Here is a 25,991-nt window from a genome sequence, read left to right as displayed (position 1 = left end):
TCACTGACATTTTTAATACCGTAGATAACTAAAAGTCAAACCTTCAAACGTGACCCTACTCAAGAGCAGTGATTCTCATTCTCCACTTTCTAGTGTTAATGCCAACTATATAACTATAAATGATATAAAACTGTATTGTTGTTGTATGATTTTTACTTTAACTGTCAGTTGTGTTGCATGTTAAGACAGGTGCTTTTATTTGTCACACACTTGTAGATCTGCAGCCTCAATGTACGACGTCTGGGAAGAAGAGGAGCGTTATACAGACCAACTGAGACAACATCTGCTCTGTGCTGAAGCTCTGAGGTAGGATATATGTTCTCATTACGAGCTGCGTTGTGTTGAATATTCAGGGGCCTCCTTAGCTCTGTTATTAAAATTCATGAAATTATAAGATGTGGTATTCAGACATCATGATTTACACCTCCCGAGAATATCATCGTCTCTGATGTTCAGACCTTCAGAATACCTGAAGCTGACGTTACAGCCCGTTTAAGGAGCTCATTTGTCTTCTTCTTTGTTGATTCTCAGAGAAAAGACACGAGGTGTTGGACGAGGAGCGGCAGACTGGATGAGATTGAATGATTGTGTGTCTGTAATGTGTTTTTTTTGTGTCTCCGTCCTGCAGAAAACGCTGGAGAACAACAGGGAGGCTCATCAGAAGCAGCTCAGCCGCCTCCGAGACGAGATCTAAGACGAGCAGAGGATGCTGGACGAACTCAGAGTAAGGACACACCAGTGAATCAAAACATGTCTTGGTACTTTGATTATTGTTTTAATAGGTATAGTATGCCATAGAAACTAAATAATATAGTATATTATCATTTTTTTGTGTAAAAAAATCAGTGTAGTATGCCATAAAAAAATACATATTGTACGTCATAAAATGTAATAAAATGCACAGTATGTCGTAAAAAATAAATTGTATAGTATGTTGAAGTAATAGAACGGAATAGTATAGTATGTTGAAAAAAAAGTCACATTTTAGTATGTAAGAAAATCATAGGTCATAGTATAGTATGTAAAAAAATAAAATAAAAGGAATTGCATATTATGTTAAAAGTCGTAGTATTTAGTATGGCGAAAATGTTATAAAAAGTCACAGTATAGTATGTAGGAAAGTCATAGTATAGTATGTCAAAAAAGTAATAAAACAGCCATAGTATAGTATGTCATTTAAAAGGCATAAAAAGGCAGAGTACAGTATGTAAAAAAAAATCATTATGGCATAGTAAAGTTTGTTGAAAAATGTCATTCTATAGTAATTCATAAAAAGTCATAAAATAGCACACTTTCCTTGTGTGAGACTCAATCATATGCTGGCTCCCTAAATTGGCACTCAGTCAAGAAAACCTTGAGAAATCCTGCTGTTGACGTTGTTGTTTGGAAGAGATAGCAGGACGGGGTTATGAAACAGAAAACCACAAATTTAAATCATTTCTTTTATTGAAAATGCAGCAGACCCTGAATAACCCCTTATGACCCCTCTGAGTACATTCATAAGTAGAAGACAAAGACGGGGATGGAGTGAGTGAAGAAACTCTGTAGTCCTCAGTTTTGGTCTGGAAACTCATCTGAGGAGGAAAGACGAGAGGGACGACATAAGACTTTGCATCACATTCACATAATCTCTACCTACTACTACTAGTACTACTAGTACTACTACTACTAGTACTACTACTACTACTACTACTGCTACTACTACTACTGCTACTGCTACTACTACTACTACTAGTACTACTACTACTACTACTGCTACTACTACTACTACTACTACTACTACTACTACTACTACTGCTACTACTACTACTACTACTACTACTAGTACTACTACTACTACTACTGCTACTACTACTACTACTACTACTACTACTACTACTACTACTACTACTACTACTACTGCTACTACTACTACTGCTACTACTACTACTACTACTACTAGTACTACTACTACTACTACTGCTACTACTACTACTGCTACTACTACTACTACTACTACTACTACTACTAGTACTACTACTAGTACTACTACTGCTACTACAGGATTTCTCAAAGTTTTGTTGACTGAGCGCCAATTTAGGGAGCCAGTGTGTGTCGCACAATAAAAGTGTAATATTTTTTGACCTTCTTTATGAAAAACTTTAGTATGACTTTTTTCAACAAACTATACGACTTTTTTATAACATACTATACAGTGACTTTTTTATGACTTTTTTGACATACTTTACTATTAAATTTTTTTCGACATACTATACTATGTTTTTTTTCACATACTCCAATATGACTTTTTTTGACAAAGTATACTATGAACTTTTTTAGACATACTATAGTATAAGTTTTTTACTACTTTTTCGACATAATACACTGACCTTTTCCAAATCTTTCGACCTACCATATACTATGGCCTATTTATATTTTTCTCCCTTCCGCTCCACTAGGTGTTCCTGTGTTCCGGCTCCTTCCTGTGCTGCAGGATCTGGGTCCTCGGCTTGATGTGCCAAACCCGAGCCGATGTGATTTCTGGATAAAACCTGACCACCTTCCCACTGGAGGGCTCTCTTTATTCCCTCGCAGACGTGACTGCTTTTTGGTTTTCTTTGTCAGAAATCTTTGCATATACACAAACGCTTACATGACTGATTCCTGCCTTTCACGTTAGTTTCCCAATTTATTGTTACGTTGTGAATAAATGTTCTTATTTACTACTCTTAAACTCGTCTGGTTTCCCATTGTTGTCACAGATTTTATGGCTTTATGACTTTTTTTCAATACAATATACTATGTTTTTTTTTCAACATACTATCCTATGGCTTTTTTACAATTTTCTTTTGACATACTATACTATGACTTTTTTCTTACCACTTTTTTTGACAAAAAAATTTATGAATAAAAGTCCTAGTATAGTATGTCGAAAAATGTCATAGTAAAAAGTCATATAAGTATGTCAAAAAAGTCATAGCATAGTATGTCGAAAATGTCATGATAAAAAAAATGTTATGTAAAAAAGTTACAGTATAGTATGTCGAAATAAAAAGCCATAGTATAGCATGTCAAAATTTCATGATACAATTTTTTTATGTAAAATAGTTACAGTATAGTATGTCGAAAAATGTCATAGTAAAAAGTCATAGTATAGTATGTCGAAACTTTTTATGAAAAAATGTCATAGTATAGTATGTCAAATATTTCATGATAAAAACATTTTTATGTAAAAACGTTATAGTATAGTATGTCGAAAATGTCATAAAAAAGTGAAAGTATAGTATCTCGAAAAATGTCATAGTACAGTAAGTCAAAACATTTTATACAAAAAAGTGAAAGTATGTCAAAACATTTCATAATAAATAGTCATAGTACAATATGTCGGACAATATTATGAAAAAAAGTCATATAGTATGTTGAAAATTTTCATAATGAAAAGTCAAGGTATAGAATGTTGAATATTTTTATGAAAAAAATGTCCTAGTATAGTATGTCAAAACAACGTCATAGTATAGCATGTTGAAAAAAAGTCATAGTATAGCATGTTGGAATTGTCATAAAAAAGTCATAGTATAGCATGTCGAAAAAAGTTTATGAAAAAAATTTAATAGTATAGTATGTCGAAATATTTTTTGAAAAAGTCGTAGTGTAGCATGTCAATAAAAGTCATAGTATAGTATGTCGCAAAAAAGACATAGTATAGTATGTTGAAACTTTTTATGAAAGAAAGTTATAGTATGTCGAAAATGTCATTAAAAAAAGTCGTAGTATAGTATGTCAAAAAAAAATTCATGATAAAATGTCATAGTACAGTATGTCGAAAATTTGTATGAAAAAAAGTCAAAGTATGTCAAAACATTTCATAATAAATAGTACGATATGTCGAACAATATTATGAAAAAAAGTCATATAGTATGTCGAAAAATTTCATAATAAATAGACATAGTATAGAATGTCAAAAAAAAAGTCATAAAAAAGTCATAGTGAAGTATGTTGAAAAAAGTCATAGTATTGTAAGACGAAAAAAAAGTCACAGTATAGTTAGTCGAAAAAGTAGTATATTATGTTGAAAAAGAAAGCATAAAAAAGTCATAGTATGTCAAAAAAAGTCAGTATAGTATGTTGAATAAATGTTGTAATACAGTAAATGTTTTCGGCATAAATGTTTTTGCCATAAAAAAAAAAAATGAAAAGATGAAACAGATCTTCTTCTTTTCTCCTAAATGCTGACATTTGTCATGTTTATTATATAATTGTTCATTAAGAGTGAAAATCCATTTAGTAAACCAGCTTAAGGTTGTTTCATTTCCACTTTAACAGATCACTCTGTGCGATAATTATATAATTATCTGATGGACACTTTGTGCAATAATCTGGCAACACTGTCATCTCATCAATATACATATTGCATTTTTATATTTTAAATTGTATTATCTTTTATGTTTTTTTATATTTATATTGCTTTTTTTATTGTATTATCTTTTTTAGCACCTATGGGATTTTACACAATCTAATTTCGTTGTACTACACAATGACAATAAAGGGCTTGAATCTTGAATCTTGAATTTATCTAAATGAAAATCATGGCGATTGCCACTTTAAACTCTACAATCTTACACTAATAGTGACAATAGTGTTTATTTTCAGCTCCTGTCACCATCTTTTTCTTTCCTCCTGACGTTAGTGACACTTGATGCTAATTGCTCATCCACAGGTGATTAACTCACAATCACAGTAAGAACATCAGCATAACTTATTAACATCAGTTTGCTGTGAGTTGTGTTTGTGTGTCTTCATCTTCTGACTGACCTCACAGTTCACCAGAACCTCGGGTTCTTTCTGTTGTTTTCCTCCTCTCTTCTTCTACACATCCTCCTCTCTTCTTCTACACATCCTCCTCTCTCAGACGTCTTCATGCAGCATGTTGGTAGACAGACTCAGGTGAAGCCAGCAGACACGTGGTCTCATCAGCTGACGGCCCACCTGGCAACGTCAGCGGAAGCGTGTGTCTACTTCCTGTTTTCAAAATAATCACATACTATGCACTACATACCCAACAATATGAGTACTATTGTTCAACATAGCTTTTTGTGAATAAACAGTAGTTTGTATAGTATGTCAACAAAAATGTATGAAAAAAGTCATAGCATAATTTGTTGAAAAAAAGTCATAAGAAAATCATAGTATAGTATGTCATAACATTTTATGAAAAAATAGTTAGTTCGTCGAAAAATTCCATGATAAAAAGTCATATTATAGTATGTCGAAATTTTTTTTGAAAAAAAGTCATGTTGAAAAAGTCAGAAAAAAGTCAGAAATCGCATACTATGCACTACATACTCAATATGTGTACTATTGTTCAAAATACATTTGTGTAAATAAACAGTAGTTTGTATATTTTCAGATGTACTGAGCAGTAATTTATGTCGTCACTTCCTGAGAGCCTCCTTGACGTCGGAGACGTGTAACCATGGTGACCTGTACCAACCTCAAACGACGGCTAGTCAAATCAAAGTCTGAATTAATTTAATATATACACCTAGCAAAGTGAAATCTTATACTTACAGTTAAATTGAAGCGTTATTGTCGTTACAGAGCTGTCTGTCAACCTATTATGAACGTTGTCATCACTACCGCATTGCATTGTGGGTATTTATGCCGTCGCAGTGTTGTGTTTACTGTAATATTTCACTGGAAATAGTATGCAAAACGCTTACTCTTGGTTTCATAAGGTTTCGGACACACTAAAAAAATCCATATACTTTTTTTAGTGTACTAAATAGCATGTTAGTGTGGCGTTCCGGATGAGATTAATTGTTTTAGATTCACAAAACGTATAAAGCATCTTATCCGTGTCCGTTATCAATTAAAGGAAAAATACCACTAAAGTGTGAGGGCAAAAAAATATGCAGCAACATTTCTGTCCCCATGAATTACTTCCTCATATTTTCTTTGAAATGTGTCAAATATTTATGACAAATGTCTTAAATTATAGATTACTTCTTTATAACATAAACAACGAACAATTCACTTTAAAATACTTTTTAATACTTTTTTTTTTTTTTTGGTACATGTGCTCGATTTGACCATGTCCCCAATGCAACGTAATCAACTTCTACAAGAACTATAAGCCATACAAGTGGTGTTCCTCAAGGTCTTGGTGTCTTAATGTGGCATTTTGGAAGGATTATTGATCATTTTGATCAATTCTCAAGTGGTAAAATTTTTTTTAAATTTAGCACCAAATCTGTGTAACAAATGATATCAAGCCAAAAAATACTGCAACAACTTATGAGACATAATAGAGCATGGGGATGACCATCATATACTTCTATCATAATGTTCTAAACCCTTATACACTTTCACTATTTATTTTAATTAATTAATTAATTCATGTCTTGTCTGATTGATGACTAGAACAACTTGACACACAGTGCTGAGCAGCATCTCAAATTAATCTTCAGGTTCCCAGCTTCCAGATGATGTACACCACTTCTATGTGACATCTACTGTTGACCTGCTATCTCCTCCTAAAGACCCCCTGGACCCCCTAAAAAAATGCGAAAACATGTCCATTGTGGTTCTCAGAGGGTTAAAGGTGTGTGCCTTCATCATGGAGTGTCATTATTATTACTGGTGGTATTCTTTTGGCCTGAAAATTATCCATATTGATGCTATATTAGCACAAAATATCAACTCTGAGTAGTTTCATTCCAGTTATTTGTACCAGCCTTCATAAACCTGTATTTGTTGCATCTTAATTTCGACACACACACACATACGCTAAGTGGTAAAACCCTACTGTCAGCCTCTTGTCTCTGCCACAACCGCAGCAAACCACAAAAGGCATTAGAGTTCTCTGACTGACTGCACATCTGGCTGTCTGACAGACTGAGCGCACACACACATGAGCCCACAGACATTCCCAATCAGTGTGGCCACCACCACCCACCTCATCTAGGCCATCATGGTGGCTTAATGAAGGACAGATCCCCGCCGTCGCAGACCCAGAGTGGTTAGGGTTACACTTTCCGCAGAGGGGGAGCGGACTGGAACCGGCGCAAGTCAAAGATATTGCAGGAGAAAGAGCGAGGCAGAGGAGGTGGGGTGTGGGGGGGTAGTATGATATTGATAGAGACAGAAGGAGGGAAAAAGCTTGTGCCATGTGGTCTGCATTTCGCTGTAATCCCTGTTCTAGCCCGGTGTTCCTGCCTCTGTTCCCTCTTCAGCCCGAACCCAATCAGGCAGGCAGTCGCTGAAACCTGAGCGGCTGGTCTGGTTCTTCCCAAAAAAAAAAAAAAAACCCAGACGACGACCAGGTTCCCAGTGCCGCAGGAAACACATCCATTTATCTCTGATTGATTCTCTGCATGCAGTGATATATGGCATATTTGAATTGTGTTTATAGGTGTCAGGGGTGCAGGGAAGGACCTCGGGGTGTAATGTAGCCTCACACACACACACACACACACACACACACACACGGTGCACGCTGTGGCCACATAATAACGCAGCTGAAAGACACGGGAAATGGACGATTTTATTGAAATATGTGTATGTCTGTCAGCAGGGCTGCGTGTGTGTGTGTGTGTGTGTGTGTGTGTGTGTGTGTGTGTGTGTGTGTGTGGTGACAGAGGATCTGCTCTCTCTCACTTTCCATCTCTCATGTTCTTTCTTTCCTTCTGGGCAACATTGTTTTGGTGACTTTCTTTCTCTCTTTTTCTCACACACACACACACACACGCACACACACACACACACACACACACAACACGTAGTATTTTTTTTTGAAAGAAGCGACAACAGTAATTTTTGACACAGCATATATTCCGTATTAACATACATTCATAGGCAGTATAGTCTTCTTCAGTGTATAAGTCTTTACAGATCTACAGTATGTCTCTATAATGATAGCACGTTATTATAGGAAAGCTTGGCTTTATGGTGGTGGTGGTACAAGACAACAATAGAGTCCTGACAGTGGCATGGGAAACTGTGTGTGTGTGTGTGAGTGTGAGAGGAACAGGGACAACTGTGGTCAGATGTTGGTCGCTGTGGGGCGAGGGCTCTATGTGCGCTTGGAGAGAAAGTGCTTCAGTCATCATGCATGGTGAACATGCTCGGCAACCCTCTGGCAGACCCCTTTGTGTGTGTTTACATTGTTTGCTGGTGTGCATGCGGCGTGTCTCTGTGTGTTTACTCGTGTTTGCATTAAGCTGACGAGCAGACTGGCGACGTGCAGGAGGAGGCAACATCAATCCAAATGAGAATACAAAATATGATGTTCTGAAATGGTATCATTTGATGATGATATAAAGCTGGGGACACACCAAGCCGACATCAAAGAAGTAGCGGCGACGAAGGCCACCCGCTGCGTCGCCTCAAGTCGCCTTGGTTTAGGCCGACAAGTTGCACTCAAACACACCGCAAAGTATCTCTCGTTATCATGATAATCATGATAATCATGATAATTGCGGTGGTTAACTCTGTGAATTGAGGTACTCGACTAGTAGATTTTTTTGGTTCTAATAAGTTAATTATTGAAGTTTTCTTTCTAGTAAGTTAGACGCGTAGCTCGTATTTTAAGAGTCCTCTTTTTGTTCTATTTATTTCTTTGATTTTTAACAGCACCCACGAGCCCCTTTTCATTTGGTCTACCTTGCCTCCTTTTGTTGTTGACAAAAATCTAACTCCTGGTGAATAAAATAACTTTACTTTACCAAGAAAATCTGGTTTTATGTCGCTTCCCTTTACCCTAGTGAGCTGGGTCGTAACAGCGGCGTCTGCCCACCACTCTCACTCAGCACTTAGCTTCACTCCAGATGTTCATGTCGCTGTGAAGATATCCGCGTGTTGGAATGATCAGATGAGATGAAGATGAAAAAGGAGAAGAGCCTTCTGTGTGACTTTACTCGTTTGCTTTCTTTCTTCACTTCTCGTGCACTGATTCGCTTTCGCTGAACAGCCAATCAGAGTGATTTATCTCACTGAAGGGCGCCGCCGCCGATTCAACATGCTGAATCGGCGGAAAAACCTCCGACACGGTCAGACTAGAGCTGACGGACGCTCACCGATGGCCCCAAACGGTCCTGTTGGCTTGGTGTGTCAGGACCTTCAGGTTTCTGGTTGCACGTATAGCAGCTGTGGATGAATACAGGTGTCCAATGTTTGCTGGGTATGTGTGTGTGTTTTGTGTTGCCCATCACCTGCCAGTGCTACGGGTCTGCAGAAAAGACAGGAAGCAGTGGCTTTCACCTCTCCGTCATCATCCTCCCTCTGACAGAAAGACAGTGAGTGTGAGTGTGTGTGTGAGTGGAGCAGCATCAGGGCATTGCAGGGGCAAAATAAATGACTCAACAGCAACTGAACCTCAGCGCAGATCAGCGCAGCCATGTACACTCAGGAAGCAAATCACAGGAAGTCCGTCTGTGACACGCTCCTCCTGTCCGTCCTCTGACAGACTCTCCCTTTTTGACATCCAGCACTCCAAAGTGAGTCCCCGAAGCAGCAGCAGCAGCAGCAGCAAGGACGGAGGGCAAACGACCCTCCTCTTTACCCCACCCCAAACCCCTTAACCCCACCCATGGGTCCAGTTTGTCCCTTATTATCTCCATTCGTCTGTCCCCTCCTTCTAGGTCCACCCCCTCCCGTCAATCTCCTCAGTCTCAACAAATAAGTTAAACATTACAAAAATAAGAAGCATCAATGACAAAGCAAATATGAGAGTGAGGGAGGGAGACAGAAAGTGAAAGATGCTCTCTACTTGAGAAGAAACAAACTGCCTCTGTAGCTTTGTAGGAAATCCCATGCATAATCTACTGATATCCATTAAGGTGGCATAAAATGAATAGGATGACATTTGACCTCTGAGCCACTCAGTCTGTTTCCGTTGACCAGTAGTAGGAGGGTGGGGTGGTTTCAAGCAGGAGAAGAGGGAGGTTCACAAGTCCTCTTCGCTCCCTCTGGTCTTGGTACTTGAGCAGGAGTATGGGGCGTTTGTTTTGTTCATCAGCAGTGCCCTCTGTGCCCCCCACTCCCATCACCGGCAAGTGTGCATCTCCACCATTTTGCGGCACTGTTTGCATTTGACGTAACAGCACCAGTGGAACTTGCAGCTGCACCTGTCCACCACCTCCACCTCCTGCGTCTGGAAGCCGCGGCCGCAGCACATCAGCTCGCAGCCGTCGATGGCCTTTGAGGTTCGGTTGCACTGGCGGCCCACCGTGCCCAGCATGCCCGGCGTGCGCGGGTCAAAGTCGCAGAAATCCGGACTGGGCTCCAGGTAGACCAGATCTTCGTCCGTGTGAGGTTTGAACTGGGAGTTTCGAGGCACCAGGACTTTGGTGGTGCCCACCTTGCGCTGCTCCACCTCAGTGGCGCCGTCAAACTTCTCCTTGATGACGTTGCCCACTTTGCGGAAGGGCGGCATGGCTTTCCAGCAGGTCTTCACCTCGCAGGAGCCGGACACGCCGTGACATTTGCACTCCACGCGCATGTGGGACAGGATGGCCTGCAGAGATGACAAAGAACCTTTTAGTTAGCAGAAGAAAAATAATGTGATGATAATGCATGATATCCATAAAGAAGAGCAGCTGCAGCATCCATCTCTCAATGCTGCCTGCTTACAGCAACAACTACAACAACAGTTTCTACTGCTGCTACCAGACCTGCAGACTCGAGACTTGGACTCAAGTCAGACTTGAGTCACAAAAATGAAGGATTGGGATTTTGACTTGACTGCTGTGACACTTCACATTCTGTATTTTGATTGAAATTTAACTGACTTGAAACTTGATTTGCAATTATCACGAAAGATTTAAAACTAGACCTGGACTTATCTTGGGTGTCTTGAGACTTGACTTGGACTTATTTGAATGATTTGAGACTTGCCTTGGACTTGTCTCAAATTACTTGGAAATTGACTTTCTCTTGTCTTGTTTGACTTGAAACTTTGCTTGGACGTATCTAGAAAGATTAAGACTTGACCTGGACTTATGTTGGATGACTTGAGACGTGACTTGGACTCTCAAATAAATACTGCTTGGGAACTACAGAATTAGTTCAGAAAACAAATAGCCACCGTGACTCTTTGGCTGCTCCGTGTTCTACAAAAGGGTTAATTCACATATTTCATGTCGAGGGCAGCGAGTCACCTTCCTGCCGGCCTCGTTGTTGTGCAGGTTCATGAGAGCCCGGCTGGAGGACTGGCCTTTACTCCTCTCCCTCACATCCACAAAGGACTGGGAAAAGGCCACTCCATATGCAATGTTATCACTGCAGCCCGACCACTGGAACCCTAGAAAACATATGAAGATGGAGACAGGAAGTGGTTATCTGTGTGGCACTTTAAACAAGACACTATTTTGCAGCCACTTTTCATTAATTCTGTATCGATGGTTCACTGTAGTAATGCGTGATATTGATATTGTAAAAGATGTGTCTATAGACCCTCTTATAGCCGACGTCATGATGACGTCACGGTGTTAGCTGGAGGCAAAACAAAGGAAAGACTGGAGGCTAACACTAGCAGTGGGCTAAAGTTACACATCTAAAATGAAGGGCTGGGACGATTCATCTATCTCCCGATTCGATACTATCACAATACTATTGTGATTTTTAAGTATTGTGATTCAATATTACGAATTATTGAGATTTTTGTTAACTTTTTTTTAACGCTAGACCATGGGAAAAAGTTGAATCGTACACATCTAGGGACTTTTACTTTGGAAAAAATCTAAATTAATACGGTAAAAATGTTTGATTTTCAGCATGTATGTAGTCAGAGATGTCCTGAAGTCAAATATATCAATCATTGTCAGGCATTATTTATTACATTTTTTTTTACAGCAAGTGCAAAGAAATGTCGGAAAAAAATATCTAAAAAAAAAGTTTGAAAAATAATGGAAAAAAATATCTGAAAAAAAAGTTTGAAAAAAGAAGTCTGAAAAAATGTCCCAAAACAAAGTCTGAAAAACGTCTGGAAAAAAGACTGAAAAATGCCTGAAAAAAAAAAGTTTGAAAATATAAAGAAAAAAATTTTCTGAATTTTTTCTTAAAAAAAATCAAAGAATAAAGGCTTTTCCGTCAATGTCCGGCCTCTGTGTTGGAGGGGGGAAGACTGAAGGGACATGGCGGCGATCAACCTTCATTTATTAAGGTATTATGAGCATTCAGTTTTAAGGCAAGGTTGCAAAATAGTTATTAGACGTGTGTATAAAACAAAAATACTTCAAATTGCATTGAAGTCAACTTTTTGCAAAGTACCCGTATGCACCGGTCTGATGTATACACACATGGAGATAAGATGGCGTACTTAAAATGCTACCAATAATATCTGTCTGGCCTTTTCATAATAAAATAATTATTTTAAAATGTCATATTATTTTGTCTTTAAATATCAAGACATTAAAATGTATTGAATCAGTTGGTCCTTCTGTTTCCTTTGCACGTGTGTGTGTGTTTGTGTGTTTGTGTGAAAGTGAAAGAGAGACCTACCCTCTGGACTGACTCCATGTACATTGTGGTCGCAGCCACATTTTTCCAGCTCTCCGCTGCTGCAGGCCCTCGTGACCGCAAACGCCACACTGGCTGCTGAGATGGCATACACAAAGGCTGCCTCACGGGTGCCTAACACACACACACACACACACACACATATACAAACACAGACACACACACATACAGTCATATTGTTTCATTATGGAACTGAAAAGAGCTCATTTTAAATGACAAGAAAAACCTTCTACAGATAAATGTGTGTTGAAGTCTAAGTGAAGGAGCTTGTTAAGCCAATACAAATGGAAACCAGTAAAAAAAAAAATGGAATATTCCACATCGCATCAGCGTTGTGATGTCAAATATATTTAGGTTCTGATTCTGTAAACGCATGCAGGTAGAAAAGTTGACTGATAAACTAGTTTTATAAACTAAGATGGTTGCAGGGAGGAACCGCTGCGGTGCATCATCTCACCCTGGGTAACCACTTTGCCGAACACGGGCATGGTCTCCAGAGTGGAGCAGTTCCATCGACGGTTGCGAAACTGAAACTGACACTCGTCTATAGCCAGCTGGGCTCCACGACGCACCGCATCCATCACCTCCACACTGCGCTTACAGATCTGGACCTGGAGCAGAGACACACAGGAGCTACGTCAGCCACAAACACAATGTACACATATTAACTAAATACTTCTCATTTAAAAGGACCAGTGTGAAACATTTAGGAGGATCTGTTAGCAGAAATGGAATATAATATTCATAACTATGTTTTCACTTTGTAACGCAATAATAAAGCGTTAATGCAAGTTTGTTTTAACGCCATTAATTTCTTCAATGCATAAACGTAACTTGGAAATTTTAAGGTTGTTAAGTTACGTTAATGCGTTAAAGAAATTAGTGGCATTAAAATTAAGTTGCGTTAACACGTTGTTATCGCGTTAACTTTGACAGCCCTAATATTGATATGTCATTATCAAATCAGTTGTGGTACCCTGTAAATAAATGAGATCATGCTAGAGAAAATGGCAAACTCACAACAAATGCTCATCATTTTTGCTGCAAAATGCGGCATGCCAAACGTTGTGATATTCCCCGCTACAAGAAGACGCTGCTCAACACACTTTATAGTAAATGATGTGCATATAGGTAGAGGTATGTACCTGTCTCTGGATGAGGCCTCGTAACCTCTCGCACGTCTCCTCATCCCTGATGCTTCCCACTGACGACAGCTTGGCGAGGTATCTGACGGAAAGAAACAACAACAGGACGTCTTTAGTGTGACGTAGGTGGCCTGAAACAACATGGAGGTCGCAAAGGAGCATTCAGGAGAAGAAGCTGGAAGTACCGAATCATTTGTCTCAAGTTAAAGGTGAGTCACAAGCAAGATGGAGGCGACATATTATCTCCACCAAACAGTTATTGTCACAGATGATGTTCCCCTTTAAACCGGCGATGACTTGTAATTTGAACGACGCCGTTCGGATGAAGCAGAGCTTGTGTACAGAGGGTCGGTTCCCATGACGTTGTGGGAATGTTTTGGATAAATGTCTGGTTGTGAGGACACTGAGAGGAGGGAAAGTGGCTTATCATACACACCACCTCCAGGCCAGACAGGTCGGGGAGATATACTACACACACACACACACACACACAATCTAGGATGTGTGAGAAAATGGCATCAGTCTGGATGCCCTGACCCTCACACATCCACCTCACTTCAGCCTCATATCTTCAGGCCCAGCTGCACCTTACAGAAATAGGCTTTCTCATAAGCTGGCAGCGAGTCTCCCACAGAGGGAGCAGCCCTGATTATGTACCGTCTACACGACTCCGAGTCTACTCATTTAAACATGAAGCTGAGTCTACGCATCTTAGCTTGTTCAAACAATGGAAAGTTTTGCAGATGACGTGAGATAACTCCTGAAGATGTGCAGTTTCACGTAACGCAGTCACAGAGTTTTGAAATGTTTGTTTGTTCAGACAACGCACAAAAACACAGATCACTCTAGAGTCAAAGAAATCTGCTGTCCAACTAAAAATGTAGGAAAAAGATTGACCTGCCGTCCGCGGCACACTCAATGTTGGAACAGCCCATCTGATCACGGGTTACACGGCCCCAAAATTGTAAATAGGCTACCTATACGACAGGTGCAGTGGTACCGACCGCCGTCACCTCCCCCACCCCTTCAAGATCCGTCCATCATGTAATCAGAGGTCAAGCCGGAAATAATCAAATTAAATCAAGACAGGCGGAGCGGAGGTGAATGAAAATACAAATGAAATAGATAATAAAGGACTGGAAAAGTGAAACAGTGGAGCGGGAAAGAGAAAAAAAAGGTATTAACATCCAAATTATAACAAAATAAAGTGCATTAAATCCAACAGCACATCTGGCTACACTGTGGTACATGCTCACCTACATTATAACGCCATAAAACTGGCATCTAGTGCGAAATGTAGCAACACAAAAGTGATAACCTAACTACTTTACTACTGCAGGCTCCTCCACACACAGCGGACGGAGTTTGAATATCAAAACGTCCCTTAATAAAGGCAAATTCCAACCATATTAACTTTTAGGCTATCATTCTGTACAAGCAGACATGTTTTTCCTTAAGGTCTCTCGAGCTTGTTTTATGAGTCTCGGGTTATGAGTTCCCAAGACCACACATACCTCTGTAAAGCCCTGCTAGCCCGTCTCAATCAAGCTGTGGCACACGTCCAGACTGCAGAGACTTCTGCTGTCAGATTATTGACAAAGCTGTAATGTAATGTACCAATGTTGTACACCAGCGGAGGGTTTTTATGGCATCTTAATTATTGATTATATTATGTGTAGATCACATATCAGCTCTTTCAAACCCTCCTGAGCTTGGGTGGTAATAGTACACGTTTAGCATTATGTTTAGTACTATATGGAAGTATAATTAGTTTCCTTCCAGAGGTCAAACAGCTCCTCCTCTCCGTTCACCCTCTCATCTCCTCCTCTCAACAGTTCAGATAATCTCTCTCTCTCTCTCTGCGTCTCTTTGATGGCCGTCTTCTTCTCTTCCCCTCCAGACAGTGTCAGTATTTAGCACTCATCGCGGTGATAACCTCGCTCTCTGCCACTCCACCACATCTCAGCCACATCCGCTCACATCCACCCTCAGCGGTGACCTCACTCTCTCATAAGGTTGACTCCGTTTCCTCAGGGCCCCCCCCCCCCCCATCCTTCATCAGTGTGTCCGATGTTTTCATGTCATGAACCCCCAACACTTTGTTTAAAGCTGCACTAGTCCATGATTCTACATTAACAATGGTTTAGATGACAACGTGAAAGGGCTCAAAGAACGAATATTACTAAGAAGTGAAAGTCAATTGTTCGTTCCATCGCAACGTCCCAGCAGCAGAGCTACTCCTCCGCCATTTTGGACTGAAAGCGACAACGAGTGGGCGAATATGCTTGCTTTATGTAAATGTATGTATACATGTATTATTGGAAATCAATTAACAACACAAATCAATGACAGATATTGATCCAGAAACCCTCACAGGTACTGCATTTAGCATAAAACAATATGCTCCAATCATAACATGGCAAACTGCAGCCCAACAGGCAACAACAGCTGTCAGTGTGTCAGTGTGCTGTCTTGACTATGACTTGCCCCAAACTGCATGTGATTATCATAAAGTGGGCATGTCTGTAAAGGGGAGACTCGTGGGTACCCATAGAACCCATTTACATTCACACATCTGGAGGTCAGAGGTCAAGGGACCCCTTTGGAAACGGCCATGCCAGTTTTTCCTTGCCAAAATTTAGCGTAAGTTTGGAGTGTTATTTAACCTCCTTCGTGACAAGCTACTATGACATGGTTGGTACCGATGGATTCATTAGGTTTTATAGTTTCATATGATACCAGGATCTTCACTCTAGATTGAAGACTGAGTCTGTAAGTTGTTTTAATGTGTTTAAGAAATTAGTGGCGTTAAAACAAATTTGCGTTAACGTGTTATTATCGCGTTAACTCTGACAGCCCTAAAAGTTACACACTACTGCTCTAACAAACCTGGAAGGAATAAAACGCTGCGGTCACAGAGGGCTTCAACTGAGTCTTTGAAAGTAATTTCACCACAAAGGACACTGATATGAAAACGTGGAAAGATAACAGCGGTAAGAACACCTGATAATTACATTTTTAAAATATCTGAATTGAGTGAATCTAACCTGTCGAGGGAATCCTAAACCCCGACTGTTTGTCCTCGAGCCCTCTGTGAAGTTATTTATCTTCCCAAATCTACAGGAACCTGCCCCCCCCCCCTCCTCTCCTGGTGTGGATCGAGTCCAACTCAGCTCTGATTTGCTCCATCGCAGTAGCGAGGGGTTTCATCAAAGCCATGTGCGCCGTTTGATCCCTCTTTGTTGTTTAGCGTAGCCTTGGGCAGGGCGCTACGTTTGGGTCGAGACATCCAGCTGGGAGACCATCAGACGGCGATAAAAACAACCCCTCGACGACAACAGAACTCCCGCCACACTCGACAAACGGCTGGATGGCATCCCGCTGGCCTGACATTCACCCTGGAAACATTTAATAAACACTGGATAAGCTGCTATTCAGGTGATTTTCTGGATATGTGTGTGTGTGTGTGTACATGCATGGGAAAAGTTCAGCACAGGCCTTGGGCGAGTGTGTGTCTCCCTTTATCTGCTGCTGTGTATCGCTTCCCAGAGACGAGGTTAACAAAACGCCTCAACACGGAGACAGAGGAGTCAACCCGTAGAAGGACAACAGACACACACACACACACACACACCATCATCTCTCCTCTCTCCTCTCCCTCTCTCCTCTCGGTCTCGCTGGCCTCGGGTGGTTGCGTGCTTAAATCCCAGAGGCCTAAGCCCGGTGGAGCCAGTGGTGTTGTGAAGGCTGCGATGTGTAATGCAACACAAACACGCGAACGCACCACAGTCCAGGTGGAATGCTCCATACCTCCCACCCGGAGCCCCCCACGGCCTCACGGGAGGCTGAAACTGAAAATAAGAGATAATTCTAAACAGAGGAGACATTTATGACGCAGGCTGTTATCTGGAGACAGGAAATAAAGGCTCACATCAAAATGGAGAATACCACACAAAACCTCCCCCCCGTCTGAACCACTTTCATGCCGTATTAATATGAATTACTGCATTATATTGAAGAAACAACTTCATTGTAGTGCAGGAAAGACAAGTTGACATGTATTAGTTGATCAACAACAATTGTGATAATCAATCAATAGTTAAGTCCATTAGGTAACAAAGCTTAAAGGTGTTTACGAGCCTTCAGAGCTTCATTCTGAATGAAGACCATGAGATGCGATTGAAAGCTCTGAAAGGTCCAGGTCCTGAACTTCTTTTCCAATGTTTAAAATAATAATTTAATATTTTGGAAAATACTAGGACTGTCAAAGTTAACGCGAATATAATGTGTAAACGCAAATTTGTTTTAAGGCCACTGATTTCTTTAACGCATTAACACATCTTGCAATTTTTAGGATGTAGCGGGCTCAAAATACTGTCATCATATAAAACTATAAAACCTGAGGAATCCATCGGTACCAACGATGTCATACTAGCTTGTAGTGAAGGAGGTTAAATAACGCTCCAAACTTGGGCTAGATTTTGATCGGTTAAAACTGGCAAGGTCATTTTCAAAGGAGTCCCTTGACCTCTGACCTCCAGATCAGTGAATGTAAATGGGTTCTATGGGTACCCACGAGTCTCCCCTTTACAGACATGCCCACTTTATGATAATCACATGCAGTTTGGGGCAAGTCATAGTCAAGTCAGCACACTGACACACTGACAGCTGTTGTTGCCTGTTGGGCTGCAGTTTGCCATGTTATGATCTGAGCATATTGTTTTATGCTAAATGCAGTACCTGTGAGGGTTTCTGGATCAATATCTGTCATTGTTTTGTGTTAATTGATTTACAATAATAAATATGTACATATATTTGCATAAAGCAGCATATTTGTCCACTCCCATGTTGATAAGAGTATTAAATACTTGATAAATCTCCCTTCAAGGTACATTTTGAACAGATAAAAAAATGTGTGATTAATCGCGATTAAGTATTATAATGGATTGACAGCCCTAGAAAACACAGTATTGCTTTCCTGCAGAGAGAAGAGAAGATTGATATCACTCTCGCTCTGTCCAAAGGTGACAAACTTCACCTACGAGCACCTCTGAAGCTCACTGATTAACACGGTATATCTAGTTTGTTTAATCCGTAATCTGACAGTGTAATGCCCCAATCAGACAGAGATGCGTCGCTACGGACGCAGCCGCCTCATGAGAAATGAATTCACTCTTCCCTCTCACAGTCCAACAGCTAGCTAGCCTCATCTACCGGCATAAAAACAAGAGGAAGGAAGTGGTAAAGTAGTGAAGTCCGCCTCTTGCTTGATTTGATTTGCCGCCTGGGTCAAGTGCGACATTGACGAGCAGTGCGACTCCGCGCCCGGCGCTGAAAAGTTGAGAATATTTGAACTTTTATGCGTGTCTAAAAAGTGGTAGAAAAACACGGCGTGCGGTGCAAGAAAAGAGCGTGGGCTACGCCAGCCGCGCTGTACCGCAGGAAAACAATGGTTTTGCTGGCGACGTGTTTCTAGCAACACGTCTCAAAGTGACTGGGCTCTAATACGACAAGTTGGATTTTTAAAACAAGTTACGTTATGTGCTGGACTATTTCTTGGCCTGAAGCAGTGATTTCAGAGGTAGCCTATAGATCTCCTCATCTAGAAGCGCACTTTACCCAAAATGTCAAACTATTCCCATTTCTCAAAATACCAGATATCTGCTGGTTTCGGCTGCTGAAATGAGAGGAATTAGCTGCTTATTTCTTTGTACTGTTTTGTATGAATTGAAATTGACTACCTTTGGTCTGTTGTCAGACAAAACAAGCTACTTGTACACAGCTTTTTTCCCACTATTTTCTAGTAAACAACAAAGAAATTAATCCCTTTCCTGTCTGAAATGTATAAGTTTTACACTTTTCTGTCACTATTTTCATTCAACATTGAATATACTGGCTAGACTAATTACTTTGATCAAGTATAAAGTCAGCTAAAATGAGGAAGAGACATTATGGACAGTAGAGAAGAGAGAAATGCAGCAGGGATGGAGGGGATATAGAAGCTGGACACATCTGCATGACAGTAGTATGCTTCACACACACACACACACACACACACACACACACACACACACACACACACACACACACACACACACACACACACACACCAATGCTCACAAACTGCAGCACACACTCTGTGCATCCATCACTTCTAATGTGTATTTATATGAAAATATCCCGGTGTTTGCCTTTCCAGCACTGAGCACACAGCAGAGGTACACAGCGACAGGTAAATATAGCATGGATGGGAAATGCAAGGAGGAGAGAGAGCTGCAAGAAAGAGTCTAAGAAACTCCTTCTCTACTGAGGGACTGCGTGCACGGGTCCTAAACGAGCCAACAGACCTGCAGGCAATGCTGCAACGACTTTTTGACTTCATGCACGGGCAGTATTTTTGGTTAGCTTTGTGTAAATAAAGTGCTGCAAGTAGAGAGCCAGCAGAGGTTTAAACTGCTCGTAAAGACAAGTGTGACCTGAGCTAACCCTCCCTGTCCCCTCTGCAGTGGACACCTACAGTATGTTAAACACAGAGTGAGCTGTAGAGGGCACTGTCCTCTCAGTTTACCTTCAGTCACTACACTGAACAGCACAGCACTGAGCTCGCTGAACCTGATGGCTTCAGATGATCAGACTGCTCTGAACAGTCGATGTGTCCGTTCAGATGGTTCTGGAGAGACACCTGTTGATTGTATGATGCACTGGTTATGTGCCCAAATACTGGGGATGCACCGATACCGATACTGGATCAGGTATCGGTGACAACGGGGCTGATCTATTCAATTCAATTCTATGTTTATATACTATATACATTACATACTGTAATTTGAATTCATGTTTAAGTTTTGACCAATTTGTTGCTGCATTAAAAAGGTTTACACTTGAATCGTAGTTCCTGTTAATTTTGAAGATTGTTTTATCAAGTTGCGGTGTACAATTTATTATTTCATCCCAGTCACTTCCTCACAGTGAGGCATACAGCTTATTGATTAAACACTGGTAACGGATCGGTACTCGGTAACGCCCGGGTATAACTATCGATATCGGGGCTGAAAAAGTCGGATCGGTGCATCCCTACAAAATACAGATAGATGGAAACAAGCCTTTAAACCTGGTCTCCACTTTCCTAAAAGTCATCTGAGCAGATCCAGAGAATTCTTGGAGAAGTTCAGTATAAGACCAGTTTCTGGAACGGAACGGACACGACGTCACGTTACTCTGATTACAACAAAGGCCCTGTTCAGACCTGGTATTAACATGCGTCCTCAGTGATCCGATCACAAGTGGACAACTCTAAGTACAGGTGTGAACACACTCAAGACGCATTGAGAACGCATTGAGATCAGATCTTTCAGACCACATTCAGAGGTGGTCTGGGCCTCATATGACCACATTCTTTTAGCAGTGTGTAGTGAATGCGTCCTGGGCCACATTAAGGACCGCCTACTCATCTGATGTCCAGCTGGGATCTGCGGGATCACCGCGCCCCTCAGGTGAATAAACAGGCAGACACGGGCGCTCATCAGCATGGAAACAGCCTGTGTGCTCTACTGTATCCTGTCGGTACAACTGTATTTTATTAAAATATATCTTGTTTATAGGCTACATAGTCTACAGACTATCAGACTAGGAACACGTAGTGCATTATTATCATACTGTCGGAGATGTGTCTGTGTTTTTGTTACGCTGCTTTGCAACAGCTGACACCCGACCGCCCGCCTGTTCTCCGTCCTCCCCGGTTCTCTGGAGCATCCCCGGGGACCGCCGGTACAATAACCTTTTATTTTGATGTTAATACAATGTACCAGAATCAGGAATATGTAAGATATTACTACTGACATTCATGTAGTATTACGTCACAACGTCTGCTGTATCAGCCGTGTGTTTACTGCGTGTTTATTTGCATGTAGAGCGGGGAAGTGAGATCAGATCACAAGTGGTCAATGAAGACGCATTCTAATACCAGGTGTGAACAGACTTACTTAGAGCTGTCTACTTGTGATCCGATCACTGAGGACGCATGTTAATACCAGGTCTGAACAGAGCCAAAGTGACTAATTGGGTCAATCATTTATTAAACTGGTCCAGTACTGAGGGAGAACGCTGCAGCCACTAAACAGGCAGTATAGTAATCCTTCTGGGCAATTCCGCACCGTCAATGTACGTCCACTAAAAGTGATGTCTTTGCCACAGACAGGCTCAGATTGATATTAATAAGTGTCTGACAACATTATGGAGAGAACCCTACAGAGAAAGAAAGTGGAAACGTGAGTGAGAGTTGAAGAGTTGGACTGCCAGGAAGAGTTTGCTGTGTTGGAGTACGGAACGCGTAGCTTCGTGATATCTAAAAGATTTTCAATGTCGAGGCTGAATATTATATTTTCAGAACGAGACCGAGCGGACTGCATCAGCACAAACGCCATACGTGTAAGCAAGTATATGTTCTTAGTGGACATTCATGAAGGTGGTCATGAAATTTGAAAAAGAATCACTGAAATCATGAATATCTAACTGAGGAATAAAGTTATATATAAACTTATCACATGCTAATTTAAAAAAAGGAAAGCACTGCTGTGCTGTAGTTGGTTCAGGAGCCTCGGTAACAATAGGTCAGGGTGTGTTATTGTATGAAGGACTAGGTGGATCTAATTTTGAGCCACGATGCTCAAAATAGCCTTCGCTGTTATGTATTCAGTGACAAATAAAATAAATGGAGGGAAATGGTAGCTTCAAAGAACAGAAGGAAAGGAGGATGTTAGCGGGGAAAGACAATGGAGAAAGGTCAAAGGGAATCACTAGAAGTCAGACGGTGAAGGAGAGAAACAATAGAAGCAACGCGGGGAGACAGTGAGGTGATAACGGGGTTAAGAGGTGAAAGTCAAAAACATCTGACGAGTTCAGTTAACACAGTTACTGAGCAGCTAGAGGCTAGAGTGTGTGTGTGTGTGTGTGTGTGTGTGTGTGTGTGTGTGTGTGTGTGTGTGTGTGTGTGTGTGAGTGTGTGTGTGTGTGTGTGTGTGTGTGTTTGTGTGCGTGCCCACGCGTGTGTCTGGGTGTATTTATATGCTGCTGGCTCCACTAGAGCTCATTTCCCCCTAAAAATAACATGCTCTGCCAACACCACAACCCTCTCTCACACACACACACACACACACACGCACGCACACACACACACACACACACACACACACACACACACACACACACACACACACACACACACATTTGGGAAAAGAGGCAATAAAAGCCATGAAATTGACCTCCTGCCTGGTGTTAGTGCCGCGGCCCCTAAAGGCCAGGAATCAATTAGTGTGTGTGTGTGTGTGTGTGTGTGTGTGTGTGTGTGTGTGTGTGTGTGTGTGTGTGTGCGTGTGTGTGTGTGTGTGTGTGTGTGTCGGTATAACATTCATGCATACCAGCCTCATCCAACCGTAGTCTACAGCCTGTTTTACCCTCCTCGGATTCTTTGTCGTGTTTTTCGGCTCGCTGTTGCCGGCTGTGGTTTGTTTTGGTTGACGGATACGGAACGGACACGACGTCACGTTACTCTGATTACAACAAAGGCCCTGTTCAGACCTGGTATTAACATGCGTCCTCAGTGATCCGATCACAAGTGGACTGCTCTAAGTACAGGTGTGAACACACTCAAGACGCATTGAGGACGCATTGAGATCGGATCTTTCAGGCAACATTGAGAGGTGGTCTGGGCCACATTAAGGACCGCCACTCATCTGATGTCCAGCTGGGATCCGCGGGATCACCGCGCCCCTCAGGTGAATAAACAGGCAGACACGGGCGCTCGTCAGCATGGAAACGGCCTCTGTGCTCTACTGAATCCTGTTGATACAACTGTATTTTATTAAAATATATCTTGTTTATAGGTTACATATCTACAGACTATCAGACTGGGAACAGGAAGTGCATTATTATCACACTGTCGGAGATCTGTCGGTGTTTTTGTTACGCTGCTTTGCGGGGAGTTTACGCCCGACTGCCCGTCCGCCTGTTCTCTGTCCTCACCGGCTCTCTGAAGCGCTGTACCCTTACAGATTGTTGTCTGGCAAAAGCAGCAGTGCCGACGGCGCCGAGGTCCCCGGGGACCGCCGGTACAATAACCTTTTATTTTGATGTTAATACAATGTACCAGAATCAGGAATATGTAGGATATTACCACTGACATTCATTTAGTATTACGTCACAACGTCTGCTGTATTAGCCGTGTGTTTACTGCGTGTTTATTTGCATGCAGAGCGGGGAAGTGAGATCAGATCACAAGTGGTCTCTGAAGACGCATTCTAATGCCAGGTGTGAACAGACATACTTAAAACTGTCCACTTGTGATCGTATCACTGAGGACGCATGTTAATACCAGGTCTGAACAGGGCTAATAAAAGCGGTAACTTCCTTCTCCCTCTGCATAGACTCAAATGAAGCAAATATATCGATTCTGGCGTTAAAAAATAGATTTCAAAATCGTAAAAAAAATTTGACCATTTTTGTGTTCAGGTGAAGTCAGCGTTTTAGCTAGCGAACCATAAGGGTAACAATATGTATCATACCCCCAAAGCGGCGTGACGGTTTTGTGCTGTTGGGCTCAGTAGGACAAAGATGATATACAAGCATGATGATATCAGCTTCTGAGTGAGCAGGTTGGAAACTTTGAGTTAGAATAGTTTGCAAGAGCGTGAGCACAAACACAACGAGGCTGTAAAGGCAGACTAGTGAGTAGATGAGTCTCCGTGTTTGGCGTGATGACGTTTAGTAGTCTCATTTAGCCACTTGTTAGCAGCCGCCTTTTTGAAGACACATAAAGGCTTCCAAATTCACTGGTGGGATATTTACTGACGGATTTTATTTTGTAGAACAAAACGTTTAAAATCTCTTCAGCTTGTTTTAACCACAGATCTAATTTCAGGCATCTAACTAAAAACTCATTGACTTCCAGACGAGGGAACAGGAAGTGCTAAAATGCTCACTCATCTCTGGGTTATAGGACTCATTCCTTCTATTAGTTTAGTTTATTATGGCCTATTGTCAGAGGAAAAGATTCAGAGGGATCGAGTCTAATTTGGATGAAATGACAATTTTAAGTTTCAAATGAAAGAGGAAAGTGATCAAGTCAACAGGATGACTTTACGTTACTGCAGACTAAAGCTTTGATTTCTTATACTGTCAGTTTGTTGGATAAAAAAAGCTGAACGCTGAAAAGAATGATGCATTATTGATAAGCTTTTTTTCTACAGTGTCAAACTGATGTTTGTTTTCACCTCCAGTTTGGATGCTTAGAGATACGTTTGCTTGTAAAAACTGAAATCATTCATGTGCAGCGGGCAGGTTTGGACATGCTCCATTCCTGCTAACTATTTACACAGTTTAACACGCGTGTATAAACTGTGTGTTGTACACAAGGTTTGTATGTATAAAGAACTCTCTGTGTGTGAGGTTCAGCATTAGTTCTCACCTATCTGGTGCTCAGCCATCACTACTGAACAGAATCCCCTTTTAAACTCCTTAAAGTTTTCATGATGAGGATGAAATGTGCATGGAGTAAGTAGCTTAAAGGGTAAAATCTAGTTTGACTATAAACCTCAGAGTCAAACACCCTAAATATCCTTAAATGTTGCTCATGCAAATTAAATAAAACCCATTTAGTTAATTTTCACATATCAGTGCCGTGTTATCCATACATAGTCGGATGATATACACTACAAACTGAAAGTGAAAGTGTCTGCTCCGGAGTCAGATTTCACACAAACTCTCACTCCCAACTCGTCAAATACCGCCTCTTGGTCAGCGCCCGTCGGCATCGGAGGCCGACGCACGGGGAACCCTCTTGCGTTACTTTTGGACGGACCGGGGACGGCGTGTCAATGTACGCTCGTTACATTCATAGTGTTCTTTAGGTTAGTTAGGGTTAAGCAACACAACCACTTAGTTAGGGTTCGGAAACGGTCGTGGTCGACGTTAACTTCACTGACTAACAAGTCACTTGACTAAAGAATTACGTGACAAAATACGTCAACATTACTTTTAGTTTCACACGGGACACAAACAGCGGTCTCCTGGTTGAAAGTCTTGTGATTGTTTGCCATCCTTAGCGGACTCTCACGCTATTAATACTACGTCATTTGCTCCGACAGTCGAATAACGTCACGGGTGGGTTCATGTTGGAGTTAGTTGAAAGCCCGGTTCGTCACATACTGTTGCTAAAGGGCGCCTCCGTGCGTCGGTTTCTGATGCCGGTATTTGACGAGTTGAGAGTGACAACGGGTTCGATGTCCCACATCGGGCGAGAGAGAGTTGACAGACAGTACAATGGCGGAGGAATTGGTGTCAAAACGAAAAGCAAAA

General features: G+C 41.3%; 1 protein-coding gene and 1 long non-coding RNA gene across 5 annotated transcripts in view; both read right to left on the bottom strand.

Moving 5' to 3' along the window:
- Nucleotides 1-1,428: 1,428 nt before the first annotated feature.
- Nucleotides 1,429-5,099, bottom strand: LOC141776988 (uncharacterized). The gene is made up of 3 exons (XR_012595826.1): nt 4,874-5,099; nt 4,792-4,842; nt 1,429-1,574 (listed from the first exon to the last, which is right to left on the bottom strand). It is a non-coding gene; the product is annotated as an uncharacterized LOC141776988 (long non-coding RNA).
- A 2,464-nt stretch (nt 5,100-7,563) lies between these two features.
- The window catches only part of wnt4 (wingless-type MMTV integration site family, member 4), an 86,411-nt gene continuing 67,983 nt past the window's right edge, over nt 7,564-25,991 (bottom strand). For 3 of the 4 annotated variants that reach the window (XM_074638171.1, XM_074637997.1, XM_074637908.1), the window contains 6 exons: nt 13,641-13,722; nt 12,953-13,106; nt 12,478-12,609; nt 11,136-11,278; nt 9,095-10,492; nt 7,564-8,877 (listed from right to left, as the gene is read on the bottom strand). In XM_074638171.1, the coding sequence (XP_074494272.1) occupies nt 10,022-10,492; nt 11,136-11,278; nt 12,478-12,609; nt 12,953-13,076 (870 nt within the window). In that variant the 5' untranslated portion in view covers nt 13,077-13,106; nt 13,641-13,722 and the 3' untranslated portion in view covers nt 7,564-8,877; nt 9,095-10,021. Of the gene's footprint in view, nt 8,878-9,094; nt 10,493-11,135; nt 11,279-12,477; nt 12,610-12,952; nt 13,107-13,640; nt 13,723-13,825; nt 14,115-25,991 lie in introns of those variants that run through there. The other variant, XM_074638084.1, reaches the window with a different exon arrangement.

This window comes from Sebastes fasciatus, chromosome 1 (assembly GCF_043250625.1).
Source record: "Sebastes fasciatus isolate fSebFas1 chromosome 1, fSebFas1.pri, whole genome shotgun sequence".
Classification (NCBI taxonomy): domain Eukaryota; kingdom Metazoa; phylum Chordata; class Actinopteri; order Perciformes; family Sebastidae; genus Sebastes; species Sebastes fasciatus.
Note: the sequence above shows the minus strand (reverse complement) of the source record. Positions and strands in the feature narration are given on the sequence as shown.